The sequence below is a fragment of the Centroberyx affinis genome, unplaced genomic scaffold, assembly GCF_046629955.1.
Source record: "Centroberyx affinis isolate AG114_WGS23_722 - 3 ecotype Tasmania unplaced genomic scaffold, CSIRO-AGI_Caff_v1 ptg004154l_1, whole genome shotgun sequence".
NCBI classification, from domain to species: Eukaryota; Metazoa; Chordata; class Actinopteri; order Beryciformes; family Berycidae; genus Centroberyx; species Centroberyx affinis.
In genome coordinates, this window is record NW_027281919.1 from 99689 (window position 1) to 122250 (window position 22562).

Genomic DNA, 22562 nt, shown 5'->3' on the forward strand with positions numbered 1-22562 from the left:
AGCTATTTTCTTAAGACCCCTCTCTTGAGCGATCATCCCTTAAGTACTACAGAGAAAGCACCAAGGTCAGTTGTACGTATGTAAGCCAAAACAACTACAGAACCAACTATATAAGGTTTCCTCCATTAATGAAGCCTGCTAAAGTGATAAATGGGCTCTTTAATACAACTCCTTTGCCTGTATGAACATGGGCTGAGTGTCATATCACCATTACATTACACTGTGAGTGTGTGTAGGAGAGGCTTAGCTTGTTGACCCTAGGACCCAAGAGTGTCCTCCCTCCACTCCTCCCCTCTCCTCTCCGCTGCACTCGTCACTGACACCTCACCAGTCCTTACCATTGTTTTTATTCTCATGCTCTTGTTTTTGCATTCCAATCTGCCCTTAGCAGCCCACAAGTTATGGAACACACACGTGCGCGCACACACACACATGCACGCACGCACACACTAGACATGTTGTCTCTCAACCTTCAGACCGCACAGTGTAAACAAAGCGGTTTGGTATCTCTATCAACACTGTGTCTTGTCTAGGTCCTGGCAGATAAGCTTGTCTTATTGAAGCATGTTTTGTCAAAGTCTAACATGCTTGTTATTATTCAGAATTCTTTACCTGTCAGTTTTATCCCTGAGGGTAGGGTGACTAATAAATGCGCTTACTATTTACTATTATTTAATTTGATTTGTTTTGTAGTGTGTGCAAGTGATAGTGAAAGAGAAAGAGAAAGAGAGGGTCAGATTGGCCCCAAAAACCTTGCCACAGCCAAAGGGAGGTGCAGGTAGCTAAGGGCAGCCTACCCTGCAACATTCTGTTTGACACCAACACACTAAAATAAACACACCATGCGTTATGGCGCCAGGCCTTATCAGGTAACCTTTTCCATTGTATTGTAATCCCATAACACCTCATTACACTTGCATATACAACAGTATGACCTCCAGGTCGGTAAATAGGGGCTTATTGGGATGCTTTCTGTTCCATTTACTGTCCTCTACTAGGCTAGAAGAGATCCTTGGCAGGCCCCAAGAGACATTGTTGCTCTGCAACAAAATTAGAAACAGATTATTTACATAATTTGGCTGAAGGAAATATTAAGCTCTGAGCAGTTAGATAAAGGTTGTGATCGCTCTTTAAAAACCTTGGCAGCAAACCGTGGTGGAAGTTCCAGAGGGTTCTGGAGAATTGTGTGTATTATTTCTATAAATGGATTCTGGCATGCTGTGATAGAGGCATTTCTGAGAATTAATTTTCCAGGAAAGCTATTTTATCGCCATCTCACGTACATGTTCGCACACTGAGTGTAACTCTAATGTGTGAACACAGTCAATTCATCAGCAATTCATTCAATTGCAAAACTCTCATGTCTAGCCTCGACTGACCAGTACGGTGTGTGTGGTGCAGTACATAGCAGAGCCAAGATTCACTCAGTGATACTATCCTAAAGAGATAGCACAATGATACTGTCCTCATCAGATAGCATGAGCACAGGTGTGTGTGCTCCAAACTATGTGCTAGGCTGATAAATTGAGTATGCAGGTGATATGACGTGCATTACATAATTGTGGAGATGCACAGACACACACGCACACACAGCAGGGATTCCACATTGCGCAGTTAGAGACTGTGGCCCTGCCATACACCTGTAGTTCCCTGCTGGCTCTCTGTGGGTGAGTTTTGGGGGTGTCCTCTCCTGCTTACTCAATGAGCTGGCCTGGCTTGACACATCCTAATCTCCGAGGAGCAGTGAGAAGACAGGGGAGGCTAGGAGATTTATCTTGCAAAGAGCACAGAAACTAATGCCTTTCACAGGCTTGTATCAGGACACAATGTGCCCGCTTGCAGTCCTAATGGCTGCAGCCAGTGCATTCACTGACTGTCATTACTGTGGGAGATGGAGAAATATGCATAGCAGAGAAGCTGGGGGAGCAGGCCTGAACCAGAGCATACTAAAGAGCCCATTAATCCTTTTTAATTCTATTAAGAATTGGACTGCAGCCGGATAAGAGGCCAGCAGAGTTCCAGAGACTATGTCTGTAATGCCTTGGAGACCCACAGCGAAAAGCTCTTACTTAACAAAAATTCATATGCAAGGGAATTTCTTTTCCTCTCCACAGCTGAATCAATTTACAGCATTAAGCAGCTTTTAAGTAGTGGTAAACAAAGATTGGCTTTATTATGTGAGGACTGTGGGAAGGGGTAAGTTTTACATCTCTATCAAAAGTGCTATTTCATTACTTCAAACCAGAGCGGAGAGTTTAGTTAATGGAATCTGGCTGAGTTGCACATGCCTTGGTGATGTTATCGCCCTCAAACAGAAAGCACGTATGATACAAGTGTGCTTTGCTCTGACATTAAGAGGTATGCAGGTGATACGTGCCGGCTGGAGCACACTTATCAGACAGTTGATTTGGATCAACCCTCCCAAGCATCCGCTATCCTATTTTTGGACCTTTCCAGTTTTACAGATATCAAAATCTTATCAAGGAATTCCCTAAAGCTAAGTATGAGGAAGAGGAAGAAAGTGGGCTTTGTTTTCTTTCACAATGGGGCGTGCAGACCGTAATGGCTTTCACAGGCTCAGATTAGAGTTCAATCAGCCCTCTATCTAAATGACCACAGGCCTGGGCTACTGTTCTCACTGTGTGCTCAGTCGCACGGGTTTAAGCAGTGAGGCCTCTCTGCCTGCACACCCGTACTGAGCCTCACTGATCTGAACACACAGAATCTGCCTCTGCTTGTCGGCCCCCATTCATTTCCATTAGGGCAAAGGGTTAGTGAGGAAGAAGCCATCCGCAGTGTAAACGAGATGTCATGTTTGACAGGGTGTGTAAGCTAAGCCGCAGTGGAGCACCCTACCTCTCTCCCAGCTCAGTCACACACACCTAAACATAAGACAATAACAAAGAACCAGAAGACACCGATAGACGAGTGCCTGTCACACAAGCACGGGCATATACGTTGCTCAGGAATGAAATGTGTCTCCTTAGCTACAGTATTATGAAACAAAACAGGCCTGAAAACCACCATCGCATTCCTTCCCACCCTGAAGCCCCACGCCCATCACCCTCGCTCTCCCCCACCCACCGCCCCATCTGCTCTGCCAACTGCTCCATTACTCCCTTCATTACTGGACCCCTTTTTCCTGCTTGTCTGTCCCCCTTACCTCAGTGCTATGCACACACACACACACATACACATTACTGCAGCTCTCTCCCTCCGTCTGATCTGGGCTGCCTTTTATTCTCCTCACTCAGCCTGGAAGTGGATCGGAGAGAGAGAGAGAGAGAGAGAGAATAAAGAAATGAAAGAAAATGCCTCCAACTCCCCAGCCTGTATCTGGCTATGCATCACCATGGTAGCATGACCCCCTAAAACAGCCCATCATGCTCCACTGCACTCCAAAAGGACTGAGAGCAGAGACGGGGCAAAGCGAGGAACGGGTGAGAAGGAAACAAGGGGAGAGAGAGCTGTAGTGGTGAAAGAAACTAGGGGGGGCGCTGGGGTGGAAGCTCCCAAAAACAACAAGAGGTTAAATCACTTATCATTTCGGTGTTTAGATTTTGCTTCGACTCACATTTCCTAACCTCCTCACAGTGTCTGGTCTCCTGTGTGTAACAATTAATGGCTTACTACTGTCTTGCTTACAAATGGCTTACTTTACCAACTCCCTGGAGTCTACTGAGATGACATAAATATTGTGACAGTGAGATTAAGTGTGTGCGTCTGGTAGGCATGACAGGGACTGTGGTGTAGTACTATTCAGTTTATTGACACAAGGCAGAAATAACAGTGGACATAAGAAGTTAAAAACATTCAACATTCATTTTATTGGTTTGGTTTTTTGAGTACAGTGGTTATTTCCGCCTTTCCGGCATTCACAGACAAGACAAAACAAACAAATAACAATAACTGGAAACAAAAAATATAGATTTCTGATAATACCTCTGGCTCAGTCTAGTAGTTACAACAATAGATAAAATAGCAACTCTCCGTACCTGATCAATACAAACGTAAATAAAAACACTTACATAAACATGTAAAAACTGTCCAAAAATGGCACTAATACATGAATGAAAAATAAAATGACATAGCTATTTACATTCAATTTGAATAATTATCATTTGGAGGGAAAAAAAAACAAATATACTGTATGAGTCTGACATAAACAAGAAATAAACACTGATTATTCAAACTTTAGATAAAATATATAATATTGATTACAATTAGAAGGTTCCATTATGTACGTTCAAGTGCTATTAATAAAGATACACAGGAGAGCCGCTGTGGCCACTGCCACGCCCGGCTCTCCTGTTAGAGTGGCATAATTCAAGGTGCAGCTCAGAGATTGGGGTTCAGGGGCAAAAGTCAAAGGTTACAAAGTTCAGTCAAACCTCCGCCTCTGAGACACAAAGTGGTTAGTACAGAAAGGGGCAGTGAGGGGGAAGGGACGTAACCTGGCAAATCAGATTCCTCCCCATCACTTCCTGGGTTACTCAAGAAAGATAACATTGTATTACGGCACAAATACTGTTTTGTTTTTTTTCTTTGCCCTTGAACAGGTTATTGTTTAGTTATGGTGAAGTAATAGGCAGGGCAGTCTGATTAGAGCAGTGAGACATCAGGTCACTGAAGGTAAGGATGGAGAGTGCATGGAGCCAGTGCTTGTTCCTTATCACTGCCAGTTCTGTCACTCGGCACAGAGCTGTCTTTACATTTGAGGTCTGGTGGCGTCACAGTTCACAGCCGTCGGGTGTCGTTCTCCGAGCTGAACAGAGGATCAAAGAGGAGGAGGAGGCTGGCGCTCTCTCCTCTCTCACTGAGACCAGTATTGCTTTAAAAGCTAACCTAATGCAAGGCCTCCATCACAGAAGAATGTTCAACTCAAAACTGGGGATTAGCAACAACATTAGCAGCTTCTAAAAATCCACGTGAAAAATAAAAACATTTGTATTTTTTTTTTCATATATAAAAAATATCTGTAATATTGCTATGCAGCTCTTCTCACTGGACGGGTTTGACTTACAGTCAAGTGTGCTTCTTGGATTTCACGTGTGTGTGTGTGTGAGCATGTTATGTGATTGTGTGTGTGTGCTAATAAGAGAAGCATAGGACTGTATGTTTTGTATGTGTATCAGTATGCCCCAAAGAGCATGCACGTGTGTTAGATTGTACTCTTATCACCTTTAAATCGCTGTATCCCTCTCCCTCTTCCTCGTAGAATGGTTCCCTTTCTCAAACACAGAGAGGTTTGTCCCTCTCTCTCTCCCTCTCCCTCTCTCTATCTGCTGCTCACCTGTGCTATCTGACTCTCTCTGTCTTTCTGCAGTCCATCCTCTCTTGTCTTCTGATTCCTGGATGGTGGCATGTGGCTGCTAACAGACAGTCTGTTGGCTGGACAGAGGACTCTCCAGGGACATGCTGGTGGGAGATAGGTCTGGACGGGCGCAGGGCTTAAACATGGAGGAGATGTAGAAGGCCTACAGGCACAGACGCAAAACATGTCAGGAAATGTACGCAGACCACACGTGCTGTCAGTCATATATTATTTATAAACAGAGAGAGGGAGATCAGAGTCAGGAAAATGAGGGAAGAGGCCTATTGTTTAAGCAAATCAGCCAACAGAGAGCAGACAGAAACAAACGCTGTAAAGACAGAGATAACAGTTACTCAGAAACTAGATATTTATACGAGACAGATTTTCGACATACCACCCAGTATGCGGTGAGTCCTCCTTGGATGAAGCCTGTGAGGACATCACTGGGGTGGTGACGGTAGTCGGAGATGCGGCTCAGGCCGGTGTAGATGGCGATCATCACCAGGAGGAACTGTAACAGTGGGCGCAACAGCCGAGCTCCTCGCCACGATAACCGTGCCTGCAGGTAGAACTGGCAGATAAGAGGAAGAGAGTTTCATATTGCTATTGTTATATTGTGTTGATGATTACTACAAAAAAAGTGTGCCTGTGGGTGTTTGCCCCGCAGACAGACACTTGCCTAACACGCATAACCTAGACTGACTGCACTTAGAGTGAAACACGCACACCCACACAGTCTCCTACCCAGAGAGAAGAAGCTTGGCGTGAGTCCATTAGCACTATCTTAACCCCATTTCCTCTTTGCTCATCCATCTCTCCCGCATCAGCGCCACAGCAGAGAATGGATGTGCGTGTGTCTAAAAAAAAGGGGGCCACGCGGCGAGCGTGATGCAGATGCACGGCTATGTTTATGAGGTGGCTGGAAGTCTGTCTGGGCCCGTCAACCACTGGGGAGCACGTGGCCTACATTCCTGCGGTGAGGCCGACCCTCGGCTGCTCCTTCTCTCCCTCGCCCCTCCTGACTGAGAGCAGGTGTCACTCTTCCTGCTTTAAACACCAGCAGCTGGCTGCAGCCCGGGTGGCATGTAGCTACAGGTTAGACACATTCTCTCCAGGCTGGATACAGTCTGCTGAAACGCTAGCTAGCAGCAACCTTGCACAGGAGGCTGGGTGTTCCTGCCTTTGTGTGTGTATGTGTATGTGTATGTGTGCATGTGTGTGTGTGAGAATGATGATGGATTGAGATGGAGAGAGGAGATGGGAGATGGGTAACAAAGACTGAGGCCCTTGTTTTTCTCAGGCTACTCATCTACTCTTCAGTACTTTACCCTTTTTATTCCCTCTCTCTATCTCCCCCTACTCGTCCTTGTCTCTCTCTTTCTGGTCCGAGAGGAGCTGCTTTTCATTTGGACTTCTATAGAGAGGGGTTCAAATGAAGAGGGGAGGCAGTGATTTTCAATGGTTTTTCTCCGCTCTTTGAAATTTCAACAGCAACATCTGCTTCACTTCATTTCACTAATTTCAGTTGTGTACAAGAAAACATGTTGGCCCCTTTAAAACTATAATTTAAGAGTTATGAGAAGGAACACATGAGAAATACGGACATATTCCGGACGATGATGTGCTTTTGTCTCTCTCTAACTGTCGTTTCTCCTTCACAATGCACCCATGACTACTGGGCAATGCAGTGTGAGAGAAAAGGGAGAAAGAGAAAGATGAAGAGATGGGGGAGGCTGGGGAGTTGAGAGGGTGTCTCTTGCTGAAAGAAGCCTGTCGATCTCTCAGCAGGCGTATTCAGCCCTCCACCCCCCTCCCCTTAAATGAGACCCACAACAAGGCCTCTTCTGTCTGCGTAGTCTCTTCATCTATTCATGTTCCCGCTGGAAAACATTCTCCCTCATTCTCTACTCCCCCAATTCCCTTCCTCCCTGTCTCTCTGTCTCACTAACTCTTTCAGTTTGAAGCAGGATGCCTTTTGAGAACTGTTGTTCTCAAAGACCTCCTCCCTCGCAATTAGCATGTGTGTATGCATGTAACAGCACATGTCTCGATGTGCGCATGTGCAGTCAGTGAGTTTATCTTGGCACGCAGCATTCTTGGCCTCTTGGGATTGAATACCTGGTATTGTCTCCAATAACTGAAGAAAAGTAAGAGCTGTAGTATTCCCTCAACCTTTTAAACGCTCTACCCAATAATTATACAAGCACGAGCTCAGGTGGATGTGAAGGTCACATACCAGATGTATTGCTGTGTGTGTGTGTGTGTGTGTGTTCATAAAGTAGGGATTACTTACTGCCAGATAGAGCATGGTGTACATTGCAAACGAAGCATGGCCTGAAAAAAAGGACTTCCTGAAAGAGAAGATCAATAAAAGATGCCAAGGATTACTCATTAACTCCATGAATCAAACTATGCCCCACCCTTTGTCAACAAACAAAATCATTTCTGAACACAAACACGCACACACACACCACTGACCTAGCCTCCTCCACCATCTTGTGTTTGGGCTGCCTGCAGGTGACCTGGGACACGTAGCTGCCCGGGACGCAGTTGATGGACGCATAGGTGATGTTGCAGACGGACAGAAAGTTGGGTCGCAGGCGGCCCACGCTTAGCTTGGCCATATTGGTGAGTGACTGACCCACGCAGCACCCAAACAGGAAGCTGCCCAGCTCCTTGTACAGGCACGACACATAGCGGTTGCGCACAAAGGCCCGCGAGTGTACGCCCCGGAAACGTACCCGGTAACACTCGCCCAGCGCGATCTGAGAGGGAAATAGGAGAAATAGGCTATAGAGCACTCAAACAGTATAGCTGAATACGTACTGAAAGTGAACCTGTGTCTGTTTTGCTGTTAAAATCATATTTCGTGTTTCAGGGCTCCCTTGACTTGGCAACCCTTTATTGACATTGTATAGAAGAGGTATTAAACTTCTTATTTTCTATTTATGTACTGATTTAGGCTACTTCACAAAAATGTACTCTTTCTCATACCTCTGCCCTTGACATCTGTTTTGTCATAGTAGACTTACCATGTCAAGCAGCTCCATGTCTCTACTGTCTAGATGCTTGTGTATATGTGTGTGTGTGTGTGTGTGTTTGTACGTCTGAAGGGGAGGGGGGCGGGTTAGCTGGATAAGGGTGCACTGTCTGTATACATTAGTATACACAGTATAAGTATACCTTACTTATATGGACCAGTCATAACTGTAACATCTTGTGTTTTGTTGTACAACGTGTTGTCATGTTTATGTTCAATATCCTTTTTGAAAATTCAATAAAAATATTTGGGAAAGAAAAATGTGTAATGTGGACTTGACTTTAAAAAAAATATTAGGCTATTGTGGGTATGTTAAATCATATTAAAATGACAACTTTAGCTTACTGTCCCAATACTTGAAGTTATCATGAAACCACACTCCAGCATCACATCCATAAGGTTCGTAAGAGTGTCTCACCGTAAGGCCAGTGATGACGATGCCCCCGGCAATGAGCAGAACGTCGGGGATGGCCTCTCTGTCCAGGTAGGGATAGGTGATGCTGGAGTCTCCGCAGAAGAATCCCCGCCTGTATGGGGTCACTGCCTTCAACTCACACGCAAAGAATGGGATGGAGGCTAATGAGATGGGGCAGAGAAGGAGAGCGGAGCTTAGCCAGAAAGAAACAAAAGATGGTTTGATGAATGTCTGCGAGCATGTGATCTGTGCCTGAAGGATCAAAGAGAGAGAGACAGAGACAGGGAGAGTTGGTACAGCGGGCTAGCACAAAGGTGCCCTTCTCCTGCCTCATGTCAGACTGGTATGAGAGGGGTATAGATGCAACACAAGGAGGGGGCAGGCTTAACGAGTGTCAGTCATCTGCTGACAGGATTTCCAGATTCCCCTGGGGATCTAGCATTCCGCACATAGCTACCTCCACCAGAGGGGCAGGGAGAAAGGGAGAAGACAGACAGACAGACATGAGAGAGGGACATGACAGTGCAGAATAAAGGATAAATGAAGAGAGGGATTTAGAGAGTGTATGCGCAGAAAATTGCAGTGTGTCAAAAGCAGGTTTTACAGTAAGAGTGTGGAGGAAGAAGAAAACAATGCAGCAGTGTTCCATGGAAAAACAGTGACCTTTATTTCTAGTCTATCTAACCTATTAACAACTGTTCTACTTATATTTTCACTATCATTTCCGTGTTAGTCACCAATTAAAAGAATTCCGTAGCGGGCGTAGGTGGGTCAAGGTCCGGCCCACTTAAGCAAACAAACCCCACAGCCTTGATGGTGAAAGTTCAGTGGGTAAAAGTTGCGCAACTTTTTAACGATGACAAAAAGGGAGATGGGGTGTTTTTCGTCCCGCGAGCTGAGGGTTGAGCTTCACAGCTTTTATTGCGGTGCTGTACTTCCAACTGATAGATGTCCCCGACAGCCCGGCCTACTGCATTCTCCTGTCCCTTATCCCATGTCCCCTTGTCACCCCATGGAATGCAGAGGGAGCATGGGACTAATCATTAACCTCTCTGCCTCTCTCTGTCATCCCAGGCCTGCTGGCTGGTTGGAACGGACCCAGGCACAAACACTGGTCCTGCCAGGGAATCTCTCAGGCTACGTGACTGAGTAGAGCAGAGGACACACTCTTTCAAGAAGGCCAACATGAACAACACACACACACACACAAACACACAGAGGCATGCACACATGCTCACACACACTCTCATATGCATGCAGGCATGTGCACGCACACACACAGTGACACACAACCACATTGACACACATAGACATGTTTTATTAGGGACATGTAATCAACAAGGGGTAACTGAGAGGGTGACAGAACATGAATCCCTGACCTGTGCAACTCTGTCCACTTTGAGTTTTGTCCACAACAAGTGTGCGGCAATTTTAACCATTTGCCATCAGAACTAGTCAGTCAGTGAATAACGCACCCATACTCATTCACCATCAATGAACTGATAAGCAACTAGGACATCCATGGTTGCAGATATCTGTGGCTCTGAGGCTATCAGCACAGAAAATACATAGCTGAAATGGCAACTCTTAACAGCTGTGTGACTACAGCTGAGATATGGTTGGGCATAGTCAACCGGACTGGATTGAGTAAGTTACAGTGCAGTCAACAGCGTCTGTTGGTGACCTCCGCAGATCATGAAAGTCATGTTGCCCTGACAGAAAGACAAAACAGATAAAAGCCTGCCCTCTTCAAGACAGTTTAAGAGCGGACAGAGTGAGCGAGGGAGGGAGGGAGGGAGAGAGAGGGAAACACGTTGCAGGCAGATAGCAGAGGCTTTGACGCCAATAGAGAGAGAGAGAGAGATAGGAAATATCTCTCATCTGACCCCGATCTCTCACTCATCCCCTCCACCCGCCACGTCTACAGCATCACATGCACCTCATTTCAGCTAATTTCAGCTCGCTCATACACTGACATACCTCATGTAACACACACATCCACAAACAGGTTCTAGTTGTTTTTTGAGGTCTCACTGCTAAAGCAATTTATGATGTGACGTCTGTTCATAATCTAATCTGAAGTTCTGGTGGTTAGTAATCAGGCCTTTACAACAAATATCAGGTGAATCTAGTGAAACCACAGGATTATTAAAAATAGGCTCTGGTGAAACAGAAATATCACAGAGAACTGATGGTCTGATGGGAGTTTATATGTGGTCAACATTGGACACAGGCTGAATAAATGGACCAGTACTTTAGGAGAGCCAATTTTTTAGAATCAGACCTGAATTTGAATGAATGAAGTTCCCTCCCAAGGAGATTTTATATTATCCTCCTATTATTTCCCTCCTTCTGAAAATCCTGTATGAGAGTTTCCTGGTTCCTCCCTGCCACCTGCACAGAATGCACCTTTGTAATCTTAATCCCCTTATCAGTGTGTATCATACCTGGGTGGGGATTTGCAACTAGACTGGAGAGATATGGCCTAAACCTGTCTCTCACATGCCTGTAGGCCTGTACACCCTCATATTAACATAACCGTTTCTCTATGCAGGTTTCACGGTCCATATTGACAGGATATCTATCACCTTTGACCCAGATATTAGTCTGCAGCTGATGTGTGTCTGACTAATCTGGCAAAGCCTAGCAGTGACTCGCACCCCCTTTTAAAATCAATGGCCTCTGCCCAATGGGTGAGGGGTTAGTGATCACCACACATCAATTTCAATACAGGCAGGCTAGACCAGAGAGGAGTTCTCTTTATTCCATTCATTTGGCCCACATTAAGAGGGGTTGCATTGGGCAAGACACACGCTATCATGGCCAAAGGTCAGAAACATTAGAAAGCCTTGCTACTCTTAACCATGTCTCATTGATGCCTCGCTATCCATCAAACTTTCTCTGTGTCCTCATCAGGAGCCACTATATGGCCAGTCTTCTGACAATAATCAATGTTATGCTGCATTGTCAGGACAGTAATGGACAAATTCTCCATTACTGTCATAACCAAAGTGTCTTGCTCTGTGGTTATGGTAGTGAGTATGGATCTCTTAGTGGACCATTTTCAATACATATGGACGTTTAATGGGAACCATCAAGCACTCAGCCGGATAGCAGCATGTTTTATGACCTCAAACCTGCCAATGGCTTGTATTGTTTTCCCATTTTTGTATGTCCATAAACAGATTTAGCTCTAATGGCCATGAACCAAAGGCAACTCTACTGTGACAAAGCCGTTCACAAAGCTTGTCAGATCCGAAATGTGACCGCCAAATACAGATCTCAATCCATCAAATTCACCTCACAGTATGATCCGTGACAAATTCCTTAATGCTCATAACAAAAAATGTGTTAGAGAGCATCGTATGCACAACGCTATACAAACCACAAGCTCCGCTGTCACAGTCAACCTCCATGCTTTTACAACTGCATTAAAACGGTTTTCACAACAAGACACAAAAACACTCCAGAGACCCTCACATCATCTGTCAGGCAGCTGTGAGCAAACCTCAGCACCTGGCCAAGACATGCTCAAAGGAGTCATGCCAGGAAGGCCTGCTAGGGGAACCAAAGGGGGGGAGGAGAGCTCACACAGCCAGGCCAAAATGTGCTGCTCGCTGGGCCTGATACTCAAAGCAGGAATGCTTTCAAATAGTCAAAAGGGACAGAAAGAAAGAAGGGGGGGAATGAGAGAGGGAGGGAGGGAGGAGAAGAGGAGAAAAAGGAGGAATGAGAGCAGAGGGGATGTGCGCCTCACTCTGAGAAACTCTTCTGGTTCTAATTTACACATCTATGACCACAGCCCAGAATGAGCTCACTGTGAGAGGAGAACAACAACCGAAAAGAAGAAATTAAAAAAAAGCAGCTATGGAGAAAGTGAATAAAGGCACAGTGCAAAGAGGAGGGGGCAGATGGTAGTTATTCATCCGCATGCTTTGAGGGCATATTACTTTATGTCTGCTGGTCAATACAGTGTGAAACTAAAAACTAGGCTAAAATGCATGGCCAGGAGGCTAGAAAATTGACAAATGGGGGTGATGTGGGGGGGGGGGTTGGTGTATGGGGTGAGAGAAAAATGGAGAGATGGAGAAAGGAGAGATGTAGGTTTCTCTGCGGAGAACAGCAGACGGAGGCGATTAGTGGTGGTTCTGGAATGTGAGGGTCAGAGATCTGGGCTCTGCTGGGACCCACTCTGTAAACAGGACCCCGCCTCAACCAGCAGAGTACCCCTAACACACACACACACACATACACATACACATACAAACCACACTTGGACGCAAACAACCAAACCCACTGCCACACAGGCTAACAGACAACCAAACAAACCACAAAAACCCCAACAGCCCCCTAAAAAAACCCAACCAACCTCAACCAACCAAATAAACCACCCTGGAGCCAGCAAACCACACGAAACAAAACAATCCTAAAGACAGGCATTGAAGCACACAGCCCGCTAACTAACAAAGACCCAAATGAACTCCCTTGGATGCTGCTGCTGTATGGCAAACAAAGCCTGTGCATCCAGACAGATCAGCATGATGCTCAGCCTAAAGCTACATCTGAGCCACTGTACTGACCATCTGCTTCATCACAGCCAATCATATGTGACTCTGCAGGCCTAGTTCTACATTTGCCACTGTGTTAGGACTAGAGCAGAGACTATTAGTGCCCTGTCACCCCCAGTCCATCTGGCCTGTGGTTCGGGGCTGGGCTGGGTCATTACTGTAGCCTAGCTTGCTGCAGTACCCTCCAGGGGTGGTCCAACCTCCCTGGGCCCCTCACTAGCCTGCAGGACATATGCCAGTGTTTCCCACCTCTTTAAGATGTCCATTTATATTTAAGTCAACCTTGCAAAAAAAAAAAAGCTAGCGAACTCAATCACGGAGAGGTGTCGAAATTTGAATCTTGGTAAGCATTGTAATCCCTAATGACAGCAGTACAAGAAGCAGTGTGAGAGCCTGACTTGTGTTTGTATGCAGTAGTCTGCAGCTGGACTGGGTGGGCTCACACAATTATAATTTGCACACAAACGTCTCTTCATAAGCTAGCCTTGATCCAAGTTTGAGTCAGGTAGAGTCAGACCAAAGCCAAGTCTTTTATGTTTCACCGGATATAAAGAAAGCCTTTGTCTGAAGAGGCAGTCACGAGAGTGTATGATCTAGCAAACACACACACACACACACACACACACACACAGGGTTGTGCTGTAAGGCAGGTAACCCTCAGACAGGAGATGAAGTCATTTGCACCAGGGCTGTGATTATGAATGGCACACCACAAACTGCCACATACACAATTAAAATGATTGTGTGTTAAATGTGATGTGTGTATATGTTTGTATGTGTTTGTGTGTGTGTGTGTGTGTGTGTGTGTGTGTGTTTGTGTGTGTGTGTGTGTGTGTGTGTGTGTGTGTGTGTGTGTGTGTGTGTGTGTGTGTGTGTGTGTGTGTGTGTGTGTGTGTGTGTGTCCTAGTGGGTCTTTTCTCCCAGCTCGTCCTTGGTGGGCTGATCCAGGTGGTAGCGAGAGAGGAGACGAGAGTGAGTAGCAGCCCCCCGCACCAACGCACACCCTTTTCTTTCTCCATAATTGGCTGGATTGTTCTAACTGGCTGCTCTGTTTTGTCTGCCCTGATGGCAGCACAAAGAGACTCATCAGTGAAGAACAAAGAGGGACGGGGAGACTGAGGAGCCACAACAGTCCTGGATCTTCACTGACCATCTGCTATCATCAGCATCTGCTGCAGCTGGACTCTTTATTTAGATACCCACTGCATCACTTATCGTGCCACAGTACCCCCACAGCCATTTAACCGTACACAACGCATTAGCACGCTTGTTTCCCAAAACATTTAGGCGACATCAGCTGTGCATAAGTCGAGCAATGACGTTTTGTTGACCAACCAGCCCATGGGCTTGTCTGATTCTTTTAGGTCTATGGCGCTTCACCTTCCACCCACGCAACAGGAGCGCTCTTGCCCGCCCCTGCTGCTGTTAGTGTTGCTGCTCGCCAGTGGAGACATGCTTCCCCCAGCTGCTTCTGTTCTCTCCACACTCCACTGACCTGCTTCCTGGAGCTTGGCTCTGGAGCTCAGGGCATAAGTGGTGAGGCCTGAGGAGGGCTGTCTGTCTGCCTGTCTGATTCAGCAGGAACATAAAGGACCCGCCACTGCGGTATGTAGCGTAGGGAAGTTTAAAAGAAGCCTGATTGTGGTAGTATGTATGGAAAGAGTTGAGGGCTACACAGCTATCTGACGGTGTGTTTTGGGTTTGGTGGGGAACGTGCGGTTGGAACAACTTCAGAGCAGATCTTGCTAGGATGGAGGGAAGGTTCCAGCAGGTGAGATGAGTCACAGTGATAAAATGGTGGTGGGGATAGGGAACTGTGCCATGGCGCCATGGGGGAGCTGTCTGAGACTCCACATGGGGGGGGGGAGACAGAAGAGGACGAGTCATTAGTTCTGACAGACGCGAGGGCGGGGCTAAGGGGTGTATTCAACTTCAGGTAGGAACTTGGATAGAAAGCCACTCCAGACCCATTCAGGCTAATGAGCGTTGAGGATTAGACTGCTGTACACATCTTTATTCACTCATTACTGGTAATACCTATGGGCCATCTTGGACACTTATGGAACCTTCACTGAGGAGAAGACTGCAGTTGCCTCATTAAAAGCCCATTTGCAGCTATCTGCCTTCCTCTCTCCTCTCTGAGTACTACTTCCTCACTAGGACATAAACAGACAGCTGTGGACAAGATCCCTGAGGTGCCCCTAGGCCTGACCTCTGACCCCTACTGTAGACAGCGCCCCCCCCCTCTCTCTTCCCAGTCCACCCAGAACCATCAGCCTCTTTTTCCACACCCGACTTTGCTCTCCCACCCTGGGGGCTGTTCCATCATTCAGGCTCTCCCTCACTCCTCCACCCCAAGGCAGCCCAGCTTAGCATGTCTTAGGCCTGGACTGGCTCTGGTGTGCTAATGGACAAGGGAAGACGTATGGACAGCAAAGTGCAGTAAATGGGCTCATGCAGTCTGTCTCAGGAAGGGTGAAGCTAATGGATTCCTGAACCTCTGTAGCGCTGTCAAAAAGGAAGTAGATGCATTAATACATTAACGAGGGAGAGTCAGCGAAATCACTTTTTCCATTGGCTAATGATTTGACTGAGCTGTTTTTAATGGCCCTCCATCTGTCAGCCACAGAATAATGCCATCGTGTTCCATAACTTCGGTGCGTGTGTTTGATCGGGGCTTAAATGCCGAGCGAAATGGGACCGGCGAATTTGTCAACAAAGCAAGACACATGGCAGCTGTAGTAGTGTGCCCATGCTACCGGCCGTGATGACGCGCACAGACACTCACACTTCTCCTCGTACCCACAAACACACACACACACACACACACACACACACACACACAGAAGACAGTTTAATATTCCTGGCCCTGTGTGCACCAACACGTTGTGACATGCCGGCCTCTCGCTGTCTCACTCAACAGCTTTCTCTGCCAACTGAACAGAAACAAGCACCTTCTAACGCAAACACAACACCCGCCCAAAGACACAGACTCAGACACAAAAACACGCTCGCACGTCTCACCACGAGACACCTTCGATCCCGAAATGGAATTTGTCTGAAGAAAAGAGAAGAAAGAGAGAGGGGGAGAGAGCAGAGATAAGCGGGAAAGAGGGAGCCCTTTGAGCTTTGTCTGATCATTTAGGCAGATACTGGCCCTCTTCTCCTGGCATGCTGCTTCACGTCTAGGACAAAGAGTGATCAACTCATTGTACCTATCACTCAATGTGGTATCTAAAAACTAGGTTTGTTTTTTACTCCTGTTACTAAAGAAAAATAAGCTTTGCCATAAATAGACACACCTGTGCAATTTTACAACATAAACATTTTTTGTCTTTTTTTTAAATTATTTTCACCTAGGTTAATATCCTATGCAGCTCCTGTGTGTATGGAAATTAAGCTATTTTTTATTAAGTTCTCAAGCAGGGCTAAGTCTACTGGTAATCACAATATTCCTCTAAGCTGTATAGTCTAATAGTGGGTTTTCAAGAGCCACTCAGTCTTGCAATCATTTTCAAATTACTCTTAAGGGAGTCAATAACTAGCTTTATTGGGGTGATGACAGAGTGAGGACCACCTACAGCAGTGCAGGCTGGGAGGCCTGTCCCAGCATGTTCGGCAGGTATGACAAAAACCTGCCACCTTTTGACCTCTGGGTGGCTGGACGCTAGGTCTTAGATGTGGCCACAGGGCACAGATTCTGCTCACAGATCTCTCTCTGTTAAAGCCCTCCAGCCCCGCAAGGAATGTATGTACTACACTTTAACACACACATACACACACACACACACAAACACTTGAACAGATTGAGACATTTGTATTCCATAGGCTACATGGAACATACTGACACTGAGCTGAACCAGAACGATCCATCTCCGTGAAGCATCCATCATCCCTGCGTGTCAGAACACCCCCATAAACAACTGCACCTTACTACTGAACTAAGAGGATGTTAGACAAGCCCGGTGTTGAGTAAGAGAGAAAGCAGATAGCCTGAGTCAGAGCCTTACAGAAAGTCCTCAATATCCAGGAATACCACAGATAGATTAAAGTTTGTTCACAATACCGCACCATACTCACTTCGAGTTACAACACAAACGTGGTAGTAAATACTAAGAAACAGGGAGAGGCTGTGAAAACCTCAGAACACAGTGGAATCCCTCTTCGACTGATAACATAATTAGGATGGGATGCTTTGGGGGAAAAATTCCACAGTTATAGTAGTGAATGAGCCCCTTTACAAAATGAATTATGACGACGGGTCACCAGCCTTGGGAATCTGATGATGGCATTTAGGGGGAAAATTGGGTTAGTCACAAATCATATTGTTAGAGATGAGAGGGTTTAGCTGGCTGAAGGGCCCAGTTAACTTCCAATAACTGGTGGCATTCAGTGCTATCACATACCCACAGATGAGTCAAGGTCAGTCCTCTGCTGATGCCAGACATGGTGGTTAAGAGGACAAGAGACAGGCAGGATGTGGTCAGGCAGACGGGAAGCCATATTTAATAAGTGCTACCAGTAGCAAGGTGAACTCACTTCACTCCACATCTATCTCAGTCACAAGACAAAGTCACTGACTCTCCAAATCCTCTCAGTTGTGTCCAGCTTGAGGCTCAGTGACTCAGTCTCAGTGTTGTAATCTAGTTGGAGGGGGGATAAGAGGGGTCAGAGCAGGCAATTTCTATTTGCTGTGAGAGGGCAAGTTGCGTGCTCAGTTATTATGCCTAAGAGGAGAACTGAGAGAGACCATTTCCTCCGTTGTGCTGACTGATGCTGAGCCACTAGACACTTCCTAAACACTGAGCAGAGTTGCTGAGAAGTGTGCAAAAAAGAGCAGCTAATAGCATACCTGCAGGGGTGAAGGAATAACATGGCAATGAAAGCTAACTGCCTGACAGTGCCGGTCTGTCTGCCAGGCCGGTTCCTATGCTTTAACTGCCAACGAGGCAGCAGACCTGTCTGTCTGGACTGCCTGGACGGGTTCCTCCTCTCTCCTGTTTGTGGCCCGTCGGGATAACGCTCACTAACACAACACCGGTGTTCCCTGCCCTTTCCTAGTCATGTGAGATGACGACAAGAAAGCTCTGAAATAACATTTTGTCCTACTCTTCACCATATAGCTCAGTTTATTACAGTAGTTACCAAGATGTGGTCCAGGGACCTTCAGGGGTCTTTGAGAGGATTCCAGGGGGTCCCCAGCAAAAATTCACTATTATTTAGCTATACAATGGGCATAATGAGAGAATGTATAAGGATGACTATTGTGATCATAGGCAGTGTTTCCTCTGTAATTTTATGCAGCTGTGGTGCTTGGGGGGATAATTCTAGTTTTGTGCCATTTCTGTCGCTCTTGGGTCCAAGTTATGTTTCAAGTTGAGGTTGTAGCGCTAAAAATGTTTTTTAATCATAATAAAATAATTACTTCTACAACATTTGGACTACACTTATTTTAGTTTTAGATGACAGTAAGATTTGACAGTATGTTTAATTTCACATTTTCCCTAGCAGTGGTGGTAATTTCCTTGCTGTGATGGCGCACCACGGCTAAATCAATACAGAACAAAAACACTGCATAGGTCTCACTCTCTCCACTGTGGTTATCACCCCACCTATGGCAATGACAGTTATTCAGTTGCCAAATCGTAACACAATTTGACACAATCTTATCAAATGGAGGTCTCTGGTGTAATGTTTATGGGGGATCCATGACTTGAAAAGGTTTGGGACCCCTGGTTTATGGGTTAGGGTTAACAACTCACTTATAATAAATGTGTTAAATAAATAAATCCATTATTGAATTAAATGCAATCCATTATTCATTTGTATGTGATTATGTAGCACTCCATTTTGACCACAATCTTAAATGAGTTTATGTCAGTGGCACACTCCTGGCCCCTGGGTTGTTGCCCCTATGTTGTCCCGTCGTGTTTGTCTGTGCTTCTACCACTGCCTCCCTTCTCATATTCCAAACTGTGGGCTCCTTCTCTGATGCGTTTTATTGAATTATATAACAGCCTTCCAGTTGGGCACAGCGAATTTGCGGTTGACATGCAGTAATCCTGCAGTGAGAGAGGCTAAGCGAACAATGAACTGAGGTAATTTTCGGCACGAGAACACAAGCATGGGGGCATGTTTTTATTCTAATTCCCACGTTCTTCTCTCGAGAACTTTGGGGGTTACCATGGGAACGGAAGAATTCCCGGGACAACTCTAATCGTGCCAGCTGACCCCCTACCCCCACGTGCACCGGGGGACTGAACTGAACTTTTTGCCCATCTGAATAGCTTCCATTTGGCTTCTGGAAAGACGTTTTGCAGCTTCACTCTGTTTTGTTTTTTACTTAAACAAAGCCCCCCTAATTCATTTTTCCAAATGCCAATTTCACATAACCTCCTGCTAACCTCTAAAAAGTCAATATGCTCTACAAAGCTGATGTTGACATATGTTCTGCCCTTGTTTGCAAGCCAAAGAAAGAAGCTGAAGATCTGCACGTCCTTTCAAACTCTTGAAAATGTAAGTAGTTGTCTAAATTCAAGGCTTAACTATGACTGAATGCTTCCTTCGAGTTTTTCGTACGGTTTCAGGGTCTTTAAAGTGCTTTCTCATTGCACTTCTTTTGAGGTGGGTGCGAATACTTACATCATGCTGCTACTGTCTTTTTAACTCCACGTGCTTAATTGAGGGGTGAAAGTGAACTTAAAGTTAATTTAAATTGGTATTAAAAGGCATTAAACAGTGTTAAATTGAACTTAGTTACAAACCTGTAGTCACCCCGAAGACAAGTAACTTACTACCTAAAGTTAGGACCATGTGAATTGAAAATAAATAAATAAACATAGTCTTACCGATACAAAGACATAATACATCCAAACCGACTAGCATCTTCCGCTTGGTGCAAAAAGAGCTCTCCTCAGGTTGGGTGAGGAAATGCTTCCCTGCGCCGTTCTCCTTCGCCTCTCCGGCTCCACCGTTGTCGGCTAACCGCAACTGGAGTTCAGCGTCCCGGGGCAGCGTGTTGCTGTGCGAACCGGTAGAATTGAACTTTTGCATCTCTTCTAAATAAGTTTATGAGAGCTTCACAAAAAACCTTGTAATGCTAGCGATGAGTCTTTCTTGTAGGTAAATTAGCGACTGGAAGAAATTCCCCAAACTTTCAGTCCGTTCTTCGTCGGTACAACAAATCCATGTCAACGAACATTTGACAGCGGACGTTGGTCAATCAAACCGTTAGCCAACGTTAAGGTAACGTTACAGGTAACGTCTCTCCCTCTGAAAAGTGAAAGTGAATCGGGAATAGGGAGAAAACGCAGCGACAAACTCATTGACAAACATCCGAGTGAACTTCAGAGCAACTCAGTTACAACAAACTTCTCAGTGGAAGCGTGTTGTACTCTCCCTCTCAAAGTCGTCGCCAAACCTACCAGCACATTCACCTCAGTGTCAAGTCAGCCAACATAAGTACTGAACTTCCGGTCAACCCTTTCAAAATAAAGCCTTATCGACAAACGTTGGTCGCGACGTCTGTTGAGTATTGTTGATAGTTTTTATTTTGATGGCAAAATCGTATTACTTCCGATATCATTCAGGCTAACTTGATTCAACTGGCACTCTATCAACCTCCACGCTCGAACCAACAAAGTCGATGTCTATCAGGCTGGAGCACACAACATGTTCGATCCACAGCTGGTCCATACTCCACCGAGATGTCCCCCAGGCCTAATAACCTGCCCCATCCGAGTGAGAGTACGTCCACCTGCCCCTCCCCAGACCCACACAGATTGAAGGAAAGTTTGTTTTCGTTTCCAAAAACCTCTACAGGGAGGAAACTATACTCTATATCAGCATAATATTCATATACTGACTTTTGCTGGGATATTTGTAGTGTAATTCTATAGGCATTAGCCTATAGAATTACGGAAAGGAAATTATTCTCTGCTGTGTCAACTCAGGCCATCTGAACAGTAATGATCTGGCATAATGAATATTAATTAGTGATCAATTATTTATTTTGACCTATGGCATTAGGAGGCTAAACAAGGCAGTCGGCCAGATAACGTCATTAACTTTAATTAGCCTTACTTTGGACGTAGACATAAAACTAAAATATGGGATCATATTCATTGCACTGCCTACTGTAGGATAATGCCCTAATGCAGGTAAGCCTGCTTTTCATTTGTGTGTGATTTTTCCACATTATTAACTACTGCTGTTTGATTGGCTGCCAATGCACTAGACAGACAGAAATTACAGACAGATAGATAGATAGATAGATAGATAGATAGAGTTGGCAGCTGTAGTCAGTCTAATGAGATGAGGAACAATGTCCTCTAGCTTTAAAGGAATAGTTCACCCAAAAATGAAAATTCTGTCCTCATCTACTCACCCTCATGCCAAATGAAACACAGGTAAAATTTGTTAGTCCATATAACACACAGGGAGGTTGCCAGCACAACTTCGTAGCAGCCTTCTCCAAAACAACTGAAGTCAATGGGGACCTGTTCTTTAGAGTTCCAAAACAAAAACAGCCAAACAATCACACTGTGAATAGAAAGACCTATACACCATTATTTGTTGCAAGTCAATCAGCTGTAGTTAAGATTTGCACTAAATTATGGTGTAAATATACTGTAGGTCTTTTTGGAACTCTGAAGAACTGGTCCCCACTGACTTCAGTTGTTTTGGAGAAGGCTGCTATGGAGTTGTGCTGGCAGCCTCCCTGTGTGTTTTATGGACAAACTTCACCTGTGTTTCAACTGGCATGAGCGTGAGTAGATGATGACAGAATTTTCATTTTTGGGTGAACTATTCCTTTAACAATAGAATTATATCATTTAGGCTACACATGACAAACTATGATTTTATGATATATCATTCAAATTTATTTTCCCACCATGCCCCATAATGTCTATGAATTGCGTGTATAGACACACATAGGCCTAAATCTTGTTCACCTGATTGCCAATGGCCATTTGATTCCTCAGTGATCATCTCCAGGGATTTTTTTTTTTTTTATCCCTTGCCGACTGTCTTTGGACTGTGGGTGGGAGGTTTCTGCCATCTGGTGTAAAGAAAGAGGCACAGCTTCGGCTTCTGCTCCTCTCATAACAACCATATTGAAATTTCTAACATGTACGGTGATGTTATCCAACAGCATCATGAATCAGTTACGATTTACTTTTCTTGTTCATTGTACACTGAGGGTGACGTTCGCCCAGCCTCATT

At 45.4% G+C, this 22562-nt stretch overlaps 1 protein-coding gene across 1 annotated transcript; it reads right to left on the reverse strand.

The window, feature by feature from the left end:
• Window positions 1-3795: 3795 nt before the first annotated feature.
• On the reverse strand, window positions 3796-20943 carry ppap2d (phosphatidic acid phosphatase type 2D). Its single transcript, XM_071542676.1, has 6 exons — window positions 20186-20943; window positions 8773-8930; window positions 7793-8079; window positions 7608-7665; window positions 5709-5885; window positions 3796-5477 (listed from the first exon to the last, which is right to left on the reverse strand). The coding sequence occupies exons 1-6, from the start codon at window positions 20388-20390 to the stop codon at window positions 5373-5375; spliced, it is 990 nt and encodes a 329-aa protein (XP_071398777.1). The 5' UTR covers window positions 20391-20943; the 3' UTR covers window positions 3796-5372.
• Between the last annotated feature and the right edge of the window lie 1619 nt (window positions 20944-22562).

Bases quoted from the DNA above. Each gene is read 5' to 3' on its own strand.
- ppap2d (XM_071542676.1), bottom strand. From the start codon at position 20,390: ATGCAAAAGTTCAATTCTACCGGTTCGCACAGCAACACGCTGCCCCGG. The intron at 8,931-20,185 runs GTAAGACTATGT...CCATCTCATTAG, and splicing joins TGTATTATGTCTTTGTATCG to CCTCCATCCCATTCTTTGCG. The intron at 7,666-7,792 runs GTCAGTGGTGTG...CTTCTCTTTCAG, and splicing joins AAGATGGTGGAGGAGGCTAG to GAAGTCCTTTTTTTCAGGCC.